Here is a 16,423-nt window from a genome sequence, read left to right on the forward strand (position 1 = left end):
TTCTTGTCTGTCTGTACCCGAGTGTGGGTATGATATGTTGTTGATGATTAAGGCATGGTCGGCCAATGTCTCGGCCGACTTTTCCCGACTTCGATCGACTGTGGTCTTACATGGAATTGGCATCGACACGATGGGGATTGCTACCAAGTGCTGACCTAATATTGGGACAGAGTCCAGGGGAGACAATGGTGATTGCGCTTTCCTAGTGGATATCGACGAGCTTGCAAAAAGGAAGACTCGATATGGTGGATTTACAAGGGGGTCGACATATAGGTTCGCATCTCAGACAATCGAGGGTTGTTTAGTTTTATTTAGTTAAAGTAAAGGTACATGATCAAGTACGAGGATAACTGCGTGTCCCTTGCTACACGCCGCATGTAGCTAAGCAAGGGCTGGCTCGACCCCTAAGTCAGTACCTAGTCCTTGTAGATCCCATAAAAACAGGTCGCTGCTCTGGTCCAAAGATCCCATATCCTGCAGCTGGGCATCCCAGCAGTCGATCGGCCCGTCGTCTTGATGTGTGACGAAAGATCTACCTGTAAGTGCCATGGCTTCTGCCACAATTGCTGCACCCTCATCCCATGGTACACTGGCAGCCAAAGGCGGCGGCGGCGGGGATGGGCCATCCTGGCCAGTCTCTACCTCGCGCAGAGCAGCGCAGGTCAACGCCTTCTGCCGCCCATCGCCCGCCTCGTACGCCACGACGAGAGGTAGGGCCCCGCCCAGTTCCAAGGGCCGCCGGCGTCGCATGTAGGGGTAAACCTGCCAGAGCCGCCGGCTGAAGTCGAGGATCTTGCTCTGGAGCTGCTGCTGTTGCTGCTGTTGTTGTTGTTTAGGGGAGTGAGAGTGGCAGCTTTGGTCTTGTTCCCCGCATTCTGTGTAACCACCGTAAGGACTCAATGGGGTTAGGAAGGTATTGGCGCACTGCAGGAACCGTAGAGCGATGATGGTAAAGAAGGCGTGGACGCGGAAGAAGTTGGCTAGGTTGTAGTTGGCAAAGTCGTACGACGTGGGCGTGAAGTCATTGTCGTCCCGGCCAGTCTGGTTGGTATTATGCGCGTTCTTTTCGACCTCGACGATGCTTCCCAGCTCCATGGCTTTGGCAAAAACTGACTTGTCCAGCCCGTCGAGGTACTCGAGCAGCGCCTGCGCCCGCAAGGCCACCTCGGCGGCGAGCATGGTGTCTGATGGGCCCTCGTGCAGCTGGCGGAGCTGGCGCACCAGGGTCGGCCAGACAGCCACCTCGAGCCAGAACCGGTAGAACCGGCTCAGCAGCTTCGGCTTCAACGAGGTGGCGACGTCCATTGCATTGTGCAGGGCCCTGGACCAGGCCGGCTCGGCGAACACGCTGTTTTTGCCGCGGCGGACATCACCCATTAGCTGTTTTGTTTCGAGCACATTAGTTACTTTTGATGAGACGTGTAAAACAAGAGAAGGATAGGGGCCAAGAAGATGCGCGACTTACCACGGTGAAGAAACTCTCGAATACCAAATGCAACCCGAGCTCGGAAAACCCCTGGTCACAGCCACCCATGCTTATCACGGCGGATAAGCCTGCGGCGTGGTTGCTCTGGTGCGTCACAGACGCGTCGTTGCAGACTATCTGGTTGGGGTTTCAGCCAATTGTCTGCATGCATGGTACACACACGGCAGTGGTGCATTGCTTACCTCTACTTTTTGTAATAATGTCTGAGCTGCCAGTGTGGTTGTCGTCGTCAGCTTGGAGGTCGGGTCTTCGAAGACTTGCTCCAGGGTCTGCTGTAGACTGATTAGACATGCATCGTAGAGCTGCGCGTCCAGCCATGCGCGTCTCGGGTATCCGCGCTTGATGGTGGACCAGGTCGTGGTCAGTAACTTCGTCGCATGCTGCAGCGCGACGCTTTGGGCGAGCAGAGGCGGTATCAATCCCAGTGAGGCGCCCCATAGGTGCAGATCGTGACCCGTCCCGGGCGCGGCGTTCAAGCACCATATAAGCTCTGCCGCGAGCTGGTCTGCTGGGGTCGGAGCGATGTCGCGGGGTCTCGGAGGCAGGTTGGGCAGCCTTAGCCTGTGAAAGCTACCTTGGTCTTCGTGGATGTTACGCCCCCGACACCTAAACTTAGGTCGGTGTTGCTTCAAGATCCGTGGAGGAGAGGTTTGGCTATGATCATCCCTCGGCGTTGAAGCATCGCTCCTCTCGCTGGTGGAGGATGCGCTGTCGTAGCCGCCGGACGTTGAGTGACAGCCATTGATGACGAACTTCATCCTGGGTGGACCAGAGCATGGGCGCTTTGCACGTTGACAAGTGCCGCACGTCGGCCAAACCTCGTCACACTATAGGGGTTTGTCCATTAGAAGCTCTGCCATGGGATAGGATGGGGATGTGGAAGAAAAAGTTGAAAGAGAGAGACCGGGGCAGGCGCTGGATACTCACTTTTGTTTTCCTCGCCTTGCAAAAGCTACAGCGGTTTGATTTGGGTATGCCGACCATCATGCACAACTGTCTTACTGCTAGTTATCTTGGCTGGTTGAGTGAACAATCATGGTTCATACTATCTCTCCTAGGGAATTCCGATAAGGGTGGGGGAAGGGGTTCAAGTAAAATAGTTGGTCCCTTGCAGGTGAACCTTACGAGAATACCGCCTTGTGAATGATCATGTGAGACGACATTACGTTTATATCACCCGCGCCTTGGTCGGCTATTCGCGAACATACGGAATTTCGATGCGAGGAAACGACTGTGTCTTATTGAATAGCAGCCAGTGATCGCGGCAGGCAATAGGGTTGGCCGGACAGAATGCCGCCTTCAGCCCTCTGCACTGCCGGCATTGATCGATACAAAGGGTTAACATGAGAATTAATGCGCCAGGGTTGATGTTGCAGCACTACCAATCCTGGCCCGTGTCAAAAGAAGCTCATGGAGGTAGGACTTGGCTCTGCAGCCGAGTGCGAACCGACGTTGGGGACGAGACGAGCCTTCTCATTGGCCCCTTTTTGGGAGACCTCGCACCCTTCATCCCAATCCGGCAAAAATCAGCAAGGTGAAAGAAGAATCTCACGTGAACCCATGTCCTGGCCAACGGTCGACCCCAGCCGCCACCAAATCTCACTGCAGCCACTGATCCAACCACCAGGGAGGGAGGGACTGGAAAACCAATATCCCAGTGGGATAGAGTTCTATCCCACCCTGCTGGGTACACCACCCGTTCCTGGTTTCGTAATGCTAAGGTGAAGCAGTGAGAGCAACCCGCCCCTGTAGATGATCTGAGGATTAAGTCAGCAGACTCGGAACGTCAGACCGCAAAAGATCGACAAGGACAGAGAAAGGGAGCTTACCTAACAGCCACATGCAGAAGCAGGCATGCATGACCGGACCATTCAGCCCTACCTGATGGTTCTAGCCCCGTCCTGTCACGTAGTGGGAAAGCAACCCTCCCTTGTCCGTATCCAGATATTGGGTTGCTGTGCTAGGCTACTGCTGACTCTGTTTGCCAAAAATGCACTTTTGCTGGCGGCATTGGCCAGTGGGAGGGCCTCCCATTCCCAAATATGCTTGGCAGCACGCTCGTTCTGTCACCAGGTATATGGTGCTGTGTCTGCAGCTTACTTTCACTCGTCAACCTTTGCACACCTGTCCCCATCCCGTGGCATGCAAATAGGTGGCTTCGGCATCTCCTACTTTCCAAAGAGGCTGGTGTTGTTCGTGTTCAGATGAGCCGTGAAATGCCACAATGTCATGCCACAACCCTGCTTACCCGGGTTTACTAGAATGGTAGAGACCAGAAACAAGAACATGCCCGAATGTCCTTTCTTCCAACGAGGCGTTTTGATGAGCCGGAGTTCACGAAGCCCCCGCTAGGCCGAAGCCGAAACCGATGTCCACAAGTTAGTTACACCATTTGTAAAAAGGCGAGCCCTTAGATGTGACGTCGAGATCTCATCCCTGATTGGACGCCATGCTCTTACCATCACAGTGATTACCTGGATCTCGGACCGGTCATTCTGGCAACCCGGAACAGTTCACACACGACAAACAATGAATATTAATTCCTATTTGGGAAATCACAGGGCGCCCAATCTCAACACGAGGAGCGCCATAAATAGGGGCATGTCTGGTACTTTCGCTGGTTCCCGGCACACTCGAATGAGACCCTCAACAATATCTTACTTACTACAAGCTTGACGGGTGTTCAACATCTGGTGTTTATCTACTCCATGGTTGATATGATATGATTCTGTTAAGGTCATGAGAGACGCCTGCCCAGTCGTTGTAGCTAAGTATGCATGGCCGAGATGGACGTAGGTATAGTTTTGCTTTGGCTGCCGTAGATGAACCAAGCGGATTGCAGCACGTGGGTTGGTACAAATTGTGTCCAGCTGCTTATCGAATAAGCATGCTTAATGTTACATGGGTAGTAGTGAAAGCTGATAAGCGGTCCATACCTAATACCTTGAACTTCGATGTTCAACCAACTTGGCCGCCTTCGCTCGTATTTGCTCGTATGTCAACGAAAGACTGGGTTGGGATCTACAGGCTATACTTTTCATTTACCAGAGTATCTAAATAGGTAGTTAATATGGGTTTGCCTGGCGTTGAAGCCAATGAAAGTTTTTAGAACTTGTCCAACTGGAATGCCAGAAACTCTTTTGTTCCAACTGGCTTTTCTGCCACGATAGTCAACATGGATAACACCAATACCCCCAAGGCTATCGTGTTTGGTTTAGACAACACCCCCTTCGACCATCAGCATTCTTTACGATGCGCCATCTCGGCCGTTCGAAGCAGATATCCCGAACTGACCAGCAAGACTCCGGACGAGCTCGTCGCCAAATACGAGGCCTCTCTTCAGAAGGTGTACGACACCTACCTTCGCAACGAGATCACTTATGGACAAACGGACGTGAAAAAGATCCAAAAGTTCTTTGCAGACCTTGGTTTGGCCGAACCGAGTCTCGAGAAAGTCGAAGAGTTCCGGTCCGTATACAAGCCGGCATACAGGGAAGCCCGCCGGACCACTCCTGGCAGCATCGAGACCTTGACGAAACTTCGCGAACATGGCTATTCTCTGGCAATCTTGACAAACGGACAAATTGAAGACCAGACCGAGAAAGCTGAGTTTATCGGAGTCCGCCATCTTGTTCATCATTTCGTCACCTCGGAGGAGGTTGGGTATGCTAAGCCAGACCCTCGTATATTCCGCCATGTTCTCGATCGCTCGAGTACGGCTGCTGACACCACCTACATGGTTGGCGACTCCGCCAGCTCGGATATCGAGGGGGCATTGGATGCGGGTATGCGCCCTGTTTTGTACTCTCCCCTGGATCAAGGTTCCGAGCGTCTTATCATCAAACAAAATGTGCCAGTAGTTCATCACATGAGCCAGCTTTTGGAACATGTCGGTATCCCATAACCGCAATCGGCGCTTTGCCTCGTTTACGACACTACCGATCTATCCATTGGACAATCAGATACCGGTCTCATGGATGTCCTATAGCTCTCCCTGCCTATCTCAAAAGATATGATAAGCTCATTGTTATGGCCATAGGGCAGGATCTTGTGATGTTTCCCAGGCAACATTGAGGAGGAACAAGACCTATCGACCCACCTACGTTTTGATCAAGAGGATGGCGTATTGTTGGGCGTATTATGTGTTGTCACATACAAGACATTGGATACACGTTGGTAGTAAATTGAGGCGGTGCCAGGAATCTATCTACTCGAAATTGGATCCGCTGGGACTTTGGTTGACGAGTTTGAAATGGCTGAACTGGTCCGTCGAAGATACATGAGATGGTAAGGGTTTTCTCCATAACCTTCGTCTCTGAGCCTGTCTATCAGTCCATCAAATCTCCCAGGGACTATGCACTCGCACATCTGGTTATAACCGACCCAAATTCCCTGATGATCCTCACATTTGGTTCTCCTCCACATCATATGCTTTTCGCGGTGTCCAATCTTCGCTGCCATCCCGCCCAAACTTTCCTGTGCCTTTATGAGGACTGCAGCGATGCGATAGCTGTCAGTTGTCGCATCTCCGATAGGCTGGAGGAGCAGTTCATATTCTTTTGCACTGAAATATGGCTCAAGTAGCCACTGGCTGATGTCGTAGTCTTTGTATAGGCCCGCCAGCTGGATCAGTCTTATGCGTATATCAATGCTGAAATGAGGGCACTCTATTCCCATGCCTAAGCACCCACGAAGCCAAGGCATTATGTTTGCCAACCCCCGAACGGTGCAACGACGTGAACGAAGGTTGAGATGAAACAGTCCGAGATGGTCATGCGCTAACGCTCTTACAGTTCCTCGGGTATCAGGAAATTTTCGCTGCTCATGCATTGCAGCGGCGAGCCCTGGCGTATTACCGGACAGCCAATGGTCCTTTTCATCTGACCTGAAACGCATTGAGGGCGATAGAACGCGTCGTAGCAGGCCAAGCTCTGGCCCGTTTTCTGGAGATAGAACCTTGGTGTGATGGAGCCAGTAATGATGAGCGTAAAGGTAAAAATAATACTCCTGTTGGCTCTGGCTCTGGCTCTGGAACTAGTCACTGTAATCGGAGAGCCTCTGGCCAATGTCCAAGTGGCCCTGATGTCGCTTTCTCAACAGATGCAGTGCGAGAGCACGTATGCGTTCCGAATTTCCTAGAGAAGAAGCCATAATGCGAGCCGGCACGTCTCGGGCAGGAAGACTGGGAACCTTGACTGTGGATAATTGTGTCTGGAAGACATTATAATTGAGATATGTGAGAATTACCCGAGCCATATCGAGTTCGGCGACTTTTCTGCTGAAGTGGAAGTCGCTGGGATCTTCTCTGCCGCTGAGAAGGAATTGCTGCACGCTTGGGTGAATGAAGTGCGCCGTCGACTGATCTTCATCAATGATGAGTAAACTACCGCAACAAGCAAGAACAGATCTGGCATCGTTGATCTGTTTCTTGGGATCCCATGTTGTCTGTAGTGGCACGACGCTGATGGCTTCGCGGAGTTCATCAAGAGAAAGAGGCCGCATCGCGACCAGCATGAGTTTCAAAATTCTCTCCTGATACTCTGGCGCCAGGTTCTTTCGTTGGTGGAGGATGCGGCGATACATTGCAGGTAAATCAGTGGGCAGGTCATCGAGGGCGGCGCGGATGCTTTCGTCGGTCTGTTTTGAGCATATCGAGTCAATCTGCAGAGTAGCCCAAAGGAACCTAATACTCGTCAGTTAGTTCAGATCCCTACAAATCTCAGATGAGAGACTCGCATTCCCCGTGCCCCATTCTGCAGCGCGTCGCGGATTCGAAGAATCAGCGCCGGATCCCCTAACTTGAGTGCCCCTGACTCCAGGCTAGTGTCAAACTTGGCCTGGATATACTCATTTATTTCTTCATTTTCCTCTGGCATGGAAACGGCTTCGAAATTTTGGAAAGCTTTCAGTTCCACCTCTATCCGTTGTTCTGCTTCCAGTCGGTACGAGATGCACACTGACAGGACACCGATATGTTTATCAGCCAAGAGTTGGTCGATAATGGAGAATACTGCCTCCCTTTCACCCAGAGGACAATCTTCGATGCCGTCGAGAATGAAGAATACACGTGAAAATAGCGGCAGGAGTCTCTGGAAGAAAAGGACCATATCCGGATTATTTATGTTGGTAAGTATCGCATGCATGGAGGATTCACGCATGTCCATCGGCATGGCCTCAATAAGCTGGCGAGCGAGACTGCCGATGATCGTGCTAGCGGTGAGGGAGTCAGCATCATCCTGCCGGGAGAAGAAGAAAGCCACATCAGGTGCGTGTGGTAGAAGAAGGAGATCTTCGACCATGTTGGCGAGGAGAACTGTTTTTCCCGAACCAAGCTTCCCTGCGACCCGAAGTAGCGCTGAGGACCTCCCTTCTTGCGTCCATCGACGATATGCCGGCACATGCAAGAACCACGACGTAGAGCCCGCATTTCTTGCTATTTTCCAGCCGATCTGGTAGTTATACCGGGTACAGCCATCAAGCACTTTCTGCCTGAGAGCAAGTTGCTTCCTGTATTTCTCTCTCTGCGAAAGCTTTTGCAGTATCCCTCTCGATGTCGCATTATCTCGTGCTTCCTCGAGGCTGAACTGCTCTCGGATCGCGGCAGTCCACTTATCCAGGTCTTTCTGGTAGCTCCCAATGACCAGCCTGCTCATCGCTACTTTGAGCTGACCCAGCTTGGACTTTAGACTCAGATTGTAGACGTGGCGGCAGAGATTGACGACGAAGATGAAGTACTCTGACATCAACTCATGCAGCGCCTGGGACCTGGGTTGCAGGGCTACCATCTCATTGTAGCGCGGTGCAGTCTTTCCAACGCTCAAAAAGAGCTCCGAAAGGCTTTCAAAATATGACTGGAACCTTACAGCAGCCTGGTTCGACGGTAAGCTTTCGCCGTATCATCTCGCCCAAGGGACTCACCAGCAGTGCAGTGCGCACGATCGTCCAAACCCCGCAGGCCACGATGTTTTGAGAACCACCTATGATGACATCTCCGATGGCAGCGAACTGCTGCACACGCTCGAGCGTTTTCGTCAGTCTCGGTCCGTAGCACCGAGAGCCAGCAGCCCGGGTGGTGTGGTCGATCTCGGCAGTCAGCTGCAAGACGCTCTTGAGGGTCGGCGGGGACGAGATGTTCTGGTTCTTCAGCAGCGAGAACTCGCGCTTGGCGTCCTCCTGTAATCCAGCCTCGAACTCGGACACGGCCTGCGCGAGCCTGATCTCGGCCTTCAGCTTTGCTGCGTGGTTCAAAGCGCGGGACATCTTTCACAGTCAAGCAAGAGATGAAGTTGACGGTGACTTTGCAGTAGTCCCCTTAGGAGGAAGCAAGTCTCGCACTTCGTTTCGCCAAGGGATAAGCACGAGTTGGGGTACGCGTGGAAATCTGGCCCCGTGGCGTCAGCAACCCCTCAAGCGCGGCGAACCAATCAAGGGACAGTCCTCCCCTGCATCTCAGCCCTCGTGTCTGCCTTATGGAGGCGGACAGATTAATCCAGGCAGATTGCCGCTTGGCCTAGAGAGGGGCTGCCGTCGCATTCATGTAACGCCACCTGCATAGATGTCCTGTCTGCAATCGGTACAAAACATCCCCAGTTCCGACACTGGCGGGTTTGGTTTCAGGAGTCAGGGAACTCCAACATTGAACCAAGCCAAGAGAACACAAGAAACCACAACACTTTAATAGCGAGCGTATTTATATGTAATAGCCAATACATCATTAGCTACGACTCATAACTCCGAGTTTATAAGTCGTAGCTGGACTTGGACGTTGCATTCCTGGCAAGAATGAAAGGAAGCTATTCCGGGTTCGTTCGTGCAATGCCTTGACAGCTATCGTGGGCTATACCTACATGGGCTCAATATAGGGGACATTGGAAAGCCAAGTATCGGGGACACAATTAGCAAAGAAGATATATACAATTGCCCATTCACTACCAGCGAAGTAGATACCAGACCCGCCAACTACAGCGAACACCCAAACGGCCAAACCATTCATCGATATCGTTCGAGTACATGCACTATCCAAAAGGTATACTTGGTACTACCCGTACCCAAGAGAATGCATGCATCCCCCAGGTTGGCTAGTACGGCCTGGCAGTCAAGCAGAGGCTGGCTTGTGTTAGCAATGAATACAAATTTCCGTAGTACAGGTGAGTTCCTAACCTATGCCAGCCCGAGGAAATGTGACAACGGTAGCGTGCAGGGCCGGGTTGGTGGCGCTTCCCGGCCCGGCACGTGGGAGTGGTAGAAGCTGAATCTGCCACGCAACATCTGTGCTTGCAGATACTTGGTTGTTGGGGGGTATATTCGAAGCTGTGGTTGGCATCAAGGGCAGAGCGGATTCTGTATCTGACAGCGCCCGGCTGCATCGTGTTTGGCGCTGGCATCCGAGCCAGCTCCAGGCAAGGGCGACTGCCGAGGGCAAAGCTAGGAAAAGGCCGACTATGGCAACTATGGATTCGGTGGAGAGTTCCATCTACCTGTGATGATCAAGTCTGCGTGGTTTGACAAGGCAGATGGAGTGACACTTGCCATCCACCTCTGGGTACCGACAGTGGACATGGGGATTTTTCGGTACTTATAAGTCGCGCCCATTCCAACCTCAGGCTTCCACTTGGTCGTTTTCTGCAATGTGACCTCGAGTAGATTGATGTTGTTGATATGGTGACGGCAGTGTGGCTTGTCGAACATTACTAGTGCGGCTGGTATGAGGCTAGTAAAATTACTAGCGCGACAAGTCCTGATTGGCTGCGATCCTAGCGAACTTTACTAGCGCCGCAGATATAGACCAATCAGGACCTGCGGCGCTAGTAAGTTTACTAGCGTGGATTGCCAAATTTACTAGCGTGGGTCGTGAATTTGACCATGCAAAATGCATGCAGATGCACTCAGTCACTCAGTCGCCGGCACCCAACCATCAAGATCCCGCTACTCGCACTCATTGGCCGTTCCCCAACGCGCCCAGCCCTGCCTGCCTCTTTCTGGTTTCGAGAGCCAACTGCTGCTCCTCGGGTCCCACTTTTGCCCGTCATATGTGATCAGTATTGTGCACCCCATGTTGTCCTACCCGAGATGCGTAGTTGAAATGTAGGCCATGCCAGCAAATCCCTTTGATGCCGGGCGAGCCCAGGGTAACCGTATGCACGCCACTTTGCCGTAGTTCGAGACTTGGGTCATTGCCGATAAGCGCTGCTGAGCTTGGGTCCAATTCGATGGACAGCCAAACTCACCTGGGCCAATAGGCAACACTGTAGGCACGCATGTCGTGTGCTGATAACTTGTCGAAGTTTTGCCGTGCCTGTTCTAAGCCGGCGAGAAAACGAAGCATTCAACGAGGAGATCAACAAACCCTTTCAAGCCCGCCAACCAGGCTGTACTAGTATCGTGTTTCGACCATAGCATGCATGCGTAGCTACCAGATTGCTGGGTCGGGTAAAACACCAGCATCCCCAAACTGGTTATCCGATTCCTGAGTTGCTCCGCGGGGGAACCCAACAAAACAAAACAGCTTACCAATCTCGGAAACCATGCGCCTCGAGCTGGAACCCTTCGGCGTTACCGTCGTGACCCTGATGCCTGGGGCCATCGACACGCACCTCCACGACAACAAGCCGAGCTTCCGGATGCCCGAGAAGTCGCGCTACGCCGCCATCAAAGACCTCATCGCGGGATGGGCCAACGGCAAGCTGAAGCCGCCGGGGATTGCGGCCGAGCCGTTCGTCGAGTCCATCATCGGCGACATCGTGGGGCCGGGGCAAGGCGGCGTGTTTTGGCCGGGTCCGTACGCCGGTACTATCAAGTTCTTGGCGGGGTGGTCGCCGCAGTGGTGCAACGACGCCATCTTGAAGAGTGCGGGTATAAATCTGGGCTTCAAAGAGCTCGCGCAGCATCTGTCGGGGGCGAAATGAACGTGATTAACCACGTGCTGTATGTACTCTGGGATGCCATCAAGATCAAGTAGACAAGGATGATGGCTGGCAATCTGCAGTTGAATCCGGGGTTGAAACAACTTGTCAAGGATTCGCGCCACCAGACAGGCCTGCGTTATATGAATATAATCCCAAATGGCCATTTTCTTACAAATGAGCGGGCCGTTGCCGCTCGATCGAGGCAACATCCCGGACGGGGACGAACCGGACCGGGGGGTTCAGCCACTGGTCAGAGATCTTGGCCCACCGGTGGGAGATTGGATCGCGAAGAAAAGCCCGCTTTTATACCCATCGCACTCCTTACAGCGGTGTGAAGAACACGAACGACAAGGGGGTGGAAAGTATGTACATATGTAATTACTGACTCAAGTCGCGCTCGAAATGTCAAAGCAGAATATCTCGCGAGTGTTTCCCTAGACAAGCCAAGCCAAGCGAACAGGTGCATGAGGAAGATTAGCCGCTTTAACCGGCCTTCTGGACATGTTATTCGGGCTCTATCCGAACGATATGTATTAGCGACCTATCAGTCTTCGCGTCCTCCCGTCCTTCTCTCGCACATTCCCCCAACTCCTGCGGGGTACGATTTCTGCTGCGGCCGTCATGCGTTTCTCCATCCCCCATCTCGCACTCGGTGCTTCGCTGGCCGTCCACAGCGCAGCTGCTCGTGCCGTAGTGGCCGTGGATGAAGATCCAGCAGCAGTACAAACCAGAGGCCTCGTCGGTGGCCTGGTCGGAGGCGCTCTCGGCACGGTGCTCGGCCTGGGCGACGTGCTCAAGCAGCTCGACCAGACACGCGATCCCGGGACCATCCTCGACATCCTGAACGGCGTGAAGCCGCGGGCGACACCGACGAGTCTCCCGGAAGTGCAGGAGACCTTGCAGAGCATCTACGGTGCTGCAACGCCCACGAACCTGTTCACGAACGTCGCTTTGCAGTTGGGCGCGGGTCTGGGGCCACAGGAAGGCGGCAAGGACTTGACATCCATCATCGCGGAACTTCTCGACGGCGAAAACTCGGTAGACAACTCCAACAACCCGACCAACGTGTCGCGGCCCGTCTACCCCTCGGCGGCCGCCGGCGACGCGCCGTTCAGCGTCCCCGAGGCCCAGCTGCGGGCCGCCATCCAGATCCCGCCGTCCTTCACGTTCGGCGCGAAGCCGCCCGTGCTGCTCGTCCCGGGCACGTGGTCCTACGGCGGCTCGGTATTCGGCGCCAACCTGCGGAAGCTGCTCACGGGCTCCCCGCACGCGGACCCGGTCTGGCTCAACGTCCCCGGCGGCATGATGCGCGACGCCCAGGTCAACTCCGAGTACGTCGCATACGCCATCAACTACCTCTCGGCCGTCTGCGGCAACAACAGCAACGTCACCGTGGTCAGCTGGTCCCAGGGCGGCCTGGACACGCAGTGGGCCTTTACGTTCTGGCCCTCGACGCGGGCTCGCGTGTCGAGCTTCCTGCCCGTCTCGCCCGACTTCCGCGGCACCGTCCTGGCCAACGCGCTGTGCCTGTCCGCTGACAGCGAGCTCGGGTTGGGGCCATGCGACCCCGCCGTGATCCAGCAGGAGCACGCGTCCCGCTATATCGAGACGCTGCGGGCGGCGGGCGGTGACAGCGCTTACGTGCCCACGACGACGCTCTACTCGGGCTTCTTCGACGAGATCGTCCAGCCGCAGCACGGCGCGGAGGCGTCGGCTTATCTGCTGGACGCGCGCGGCGTCGGCGTCGTGAACGTCGAGGCGCAGTCGGTCTGTCCTCCCGGGTCGCCGGGCGCGGGCTTCTACGGGCACGCGGGGATGCTGTACCACCCGCTGGCGTACGCGCTCGTCGTGGATGCGCTCGCCCACGGCGGTAGGACCGGCGATGTGAGCCGTGTCGATGTGGCGGGTCTTTGCTCTCACTACGCGGCGCCGGGGCTGGGGCTGGAGGACGTCTTGGCAACGGCTGGCTTGATTCCTGTTGCGTTGGGGCTGATGCTCACTTCCCCGGATAAGAGACTGGTGGAGCCGCCGATCATGCCGTACGCAAAGGCATTGCCGAGTCGTGAGTAGGGTCTGCAATGTCCGTCACCAGCTTGGCTTGCTACCACATTCTGCCGTTTGTGCAGGTTGGCACGACCGCAGTAGACATCGTTGAAGGTCTCGGCTTCGTTAATAACAATCTGGTAGTCTTAATGTAATTGGGTTTATCCTCTCGATAAGGTGTATCGCAGCCCAGTGTTCTTGCCTTTTCTCGTGACTGTTGCTGCCCCCTGTGGTGAGAAAACGTCTACGACAACCTGCTTTGTTGGATGCAGCCCCGTATAGCAAAACCGTGGTTCCCTTCAACGTAAACGAAAATTGCTGGAAACCGCTTCTCGGCCCAGCCACTACACCAGCAAACTTTCGTCATTCTTCTCCATATAGTCCTCGCGCTCTTTAGTCTGTCCTAACCCAGCGTCTCAAGTACTTATAACTATTGAGGACGCTGATCATCGAAGATAGGCCCTGTTCTTCCGCGGCATCCAACGCCCCCTGCCATGCTTCTTTGTCCGGTGGATTGTCCCACTCTAACAGTAGCCGTACCACTGGTTCGTTTTCTTTCTCGAAGGCTTTCACTAAAGCGCCACCCATTTGTTCGGAGTGATCCGCAGCGCCGTGCTCCAGGAGAAGTCTTACGCCATCGGTATTTCCATACCAAGCAGCCCACTCAAGCGAGGCGGGGTCATATTCTAAACCGCGCTCAAGTAGATACGCGACGACTTCAGTATGCCCATACTCGGCAGCCATGGAGACGAGCCCCCCCAGTACTCAAATAGACGCAAATTCAGTTGGTCTGCATTGTGTAGTGATGCTCCTAGCTGGACGAGGCGCTGCATCATGATCAGATGGCCACGCTTAGCAGCCGACCTGAGCCAGTCGTCGAGGTCGACTGTGGGCGCCCGCATGGCCATACCCAGGGGTTCGTCCGCCGAGAGGTCTTCTGCCGAATGATCTTTACACAACGAGAAGACGCGCTCGAATATGCCGGGGCTTGATGTGAACTCCAGGGCAATAAACAGGGCCTGATCATAGCTTCCGTACCGCGGTAGCAGACCAAGCTCGAGGGTTTCCATTTGGTTGCCCTCAGCTGCATGCACAAGTACTGCGTCGCGTGCTTTTTTCAGAAGGGACGGTTCCCGGACCGCACCTAGCAGAAGGCGCACCACTTCTACATGGCCTCGGATATGGCGGGAAGCAGCTGTTCGACAAGAGCCACGTCGTTGGTAGCCGACGCCGCTGCAAGCAGCACGAGTTTGAAATCCTCGTCGGTATCGTGGATGGGCGTTATCGGTTCAGACACCAAGAACAGGGAAAGGGATTCGTGTGTAAACCAGCTCCCCTTCTTCTGGTGAGTCTGGCAGATCTCCCAGAGGTACTGTCGGACGGCGTCATGGCCGTCCATGACGTCGATGAATCCTGATATGATCTAGAGCTATAAACCCAAGGGCATAAACAAGGACAGAAGACAATAACTTGGAACGCGGATAGATAGCTTCATCAATGAGCGTGCACTGTCTCGCGTGAAGCGCGGAATGGAACGCGGTTGTGTGGACAAGGCGTTCGGCTCAGACGTGATTGAGCCGGCGTTATGATAGCCCGGTCGCAGCCAGGGGTCGTTGCTAGGGAGGGAGTAGCCATTACTTTCTTTGTTCTGTTTGCTGTTCGACTCAGACTGGCAGGCCAGCAAAGCAAGCAACTTCAAACCGAGCAAAAGCCCAATACACACACACACATGGACTTCTAGCCAAGTCTAGTTAGTCTCGAAAGATTGAACGAACGATTGGTCTCGATAGCCGTGGTGGCCGTCCCAACGCGTCCCCACGCGAACACCTTGGCTACCCCTTGCGTCGGGCCACTGCAGGCTGCCAACCAACACAGGCCGCAAACCCAACAGACATGACAGAAGCCGCAAAGGTCAAGCAAGTACTTAAGCTGCTGCAAACGAACATGACGCCCGATCCGGCATGTTGAAGTTTCAACTCACTCCAACTCTCTACTTGTTCTTCTATCACGGCAGGTGACAATGAACGTGGCCGTCTTCTCGCTGATTGCGGTTATTGGGGGCTGGCATCTATTGAGATGGATGCGAACCATCTCAACCCGCAATAGTCCGATGCCGCACGTCGAGTTTGACGGCGACAACTCGAGGCTCCGGTACGCGCGTGAGTCGGAGAAGCTCATAGCTAAAGGCTACCGCGATGTAAGAACGCCACAGTAAGATACAACCCCTATCGGCTGCCCCCCCTCAAATGACCCCTCCAGATTTCAGATGATTCTAAAGCCCCTGAGCAATAACAACAGTATATAAAGGGGTCAAATCTTACTCGTCTGTCAATTGAAGTAGATTAATCTCTTCTTTTTTTTTTCTTCTTTTCACCACTACCAATATAACTAAAGAAGCTCGCATTGCCTAAGCGGTCCAGGCCGTGCTGGCCGGCGGAAGCATCAACCGTGCGGCCAAAGACCACAACATTAATAGGGGCACCTTTCGCAACCGACTCAGGGGTCAATATTTAAAAAAAGAGCAGGATGAGACTCGGTAGTTGTTTACCCCTACGGAAGAGACCTTTTTAGCCAAATAGGCCCTTTTTAGGCCAGCCTAGGCTACGTATTAACGTACCGGCTGTTTCGTATATACGCTTAGCGTATCCTCCTTGTAAAAGGGGTCGATCACCTTATCGGTAAACGATAGGTGCACCGTTTTTTAAAACGTTATTTAGCTTTTAAGACTATGCGTGCTAAAGCGATGGATTTCCGGCGTCTCGTATATATATTAGACGGGGCTGTGCGAAGGTTTTTAATCGGCTTAACACTATTATTATTAATAGTATACCCTCTCGATTTAAATTTAACGCCGATAAAATAAGAATTACGATAACGATAAGGGAGGGTATTATAATAATCGGCCTTACTATTTATTAAAGTTTAATACGAAACGACTCGGCTAATCGCGAGTGGGTAACTATTTTAAAGTATATTAATACTATTAATA

The 16,423-nt window shown here is 53.5% G+C and overlaps 7 protein-coding genes across 7 annotated transcripts; 3 read left to right on the top strand and 4 right to left on the bottom strand.

The window, feature by feature from the left end:
• Window positions 1–381: 381 nt before the first annotated feature.
• On the bottom strand, window positions 382–2,244 carry PG986_004953 (uncharacterized protein; the record flags this gene model as incomplete). The annotated part of the gene is made up of 3 exons (XM_066841175.1): window positions 382–1,380; window positions 1,466–1,603; window positions 1,669–2,244. The coding sequence occupies 3 exons, from the start codon at window positions 2,242–2,244 to the stop codon at window positions 382–384; spliced, it is 1,713 nt and encodes a 570-aa protein (XP_066701037.1).
• A 2,417-nt stretch (window positions 2,245–4,661) lies between these two features.
• On the top strand, window positions 4,662–5,390 carry PG986_004954 (uncharacterized protein; the record flags this gene model as incomplete). The annotated part of the gene is made up of 1 exon (XM_066841176.1): window positions 4,662–5,390. One exon carries the CDS (start codon window positions 4,662–4,664, stop codon window positions 5,388–5,390), a length of 729 nt encoding a protein of 242 aa, XP_066701038.1.
• Window positions 5,391–6,520: 1,130 nt separating this feature from the next.
• Window positions 6,521–8,746, bottom strand: PG986_004955 (uncharacterized protein; the record flags this gene model as incomplete). The annotated part of the gene is made up of 3 exons (XM_066841177.1): window positions 6,521–7,169; window positions 7,286–8,355; window positions 8,405–8,746. 3 exons carry the CDS (start codon window positions 8,744–8,746, stop codon window positions 6,521–6,523), a joined length of 2,061 nt encoding a protein of 686 aa, XP_066701039.1.
• A 2,264-nt stretch (window positions 8,747–11,010) lies between these two features.
• PG986_004956 (oxidoreductase) lies at window positions 11,011–11,391 on the top strand (the record flags this gene model as incomplete). Its single annotated transcript, XM_066841178.1, has 1 exon — window positions 11,011–11,391. The coding sequence occupies one exon, from the start codon at window positions 11,011–11,013 to the stop codon at window positions 11,389–11,391; it is 381 nt and encodes a 126-aa protein (XP_066701040.1).
• Window positions 11,392–12,012: 621 nt separating this feature from the next.
• On the top strand, window positions 12,013–13,461 carry PG986_004957 (uncharacterized protein; the record flags this gene model as incomplete). The annotated part of the gene is made up of 1 exon (XM_066841179.1): window positions 12,013–13,461. The coding sequence occupies one exon, from the start codon at window positions 12,013–12,015 to the stop codon at window positions 13,459–13,461; it is 1,449 nt and encodes a 482-aa protein (XP_066701041.1).
• Window positions 13,462–13,827: 366 nt separating this feature from the next.
• PG986_004958 (uncharacterized protein) lies at window positions 13,828–14,504 on the bottom strand (the record flags this gene model as incomplete). Its single annotated transcript, XM_066841180.1, has 2 exons — window positions 13,828–14,120; window positions 14,168–14,504. 2 exons carry the CDS (start codon window positions 14,502–14,504, stop codon window positions 13,828–13,830), a joined length of 630 nt encoding a protein of 209 aa, XP_066701042.1.
• Window positions 14,505–14,599: 95 nt separating this feature from the next.
• Window positions 14,600–14,833, bottom strand: PG986_004959 (uncharacterized protein; the record flags this gene model as incomplete). The annotated part of the gene is made up of 1 exon (XM_066841181.1): window positions 14,600–14,833. One exon carries the CDS (start codon window positions 14,831–14,833, stop codon window positions 14,600–14,602), a length of 234 nt encoding a protein of 77 aa, XP_066701043.1.
• Between the last annotated feature and the right edge of the window lie 1,590 nt (window positions 14,834–16,423).

This window comes from Apiospora aurea (genome assembly GCF_038362705.1).
Source record: "Apiospora aurea strain CBS 24483 chromosome Unknown utg000004l_segment0_segment0, whole genome shotgun sequence".
Classification (NCBI taxonomy): Eukaryota; Fungi; Ascomycota; class Sordariomycetes; order Amphisphaeriales; family Apiosporaceae; genus Apiospora; species Apiospora aurea.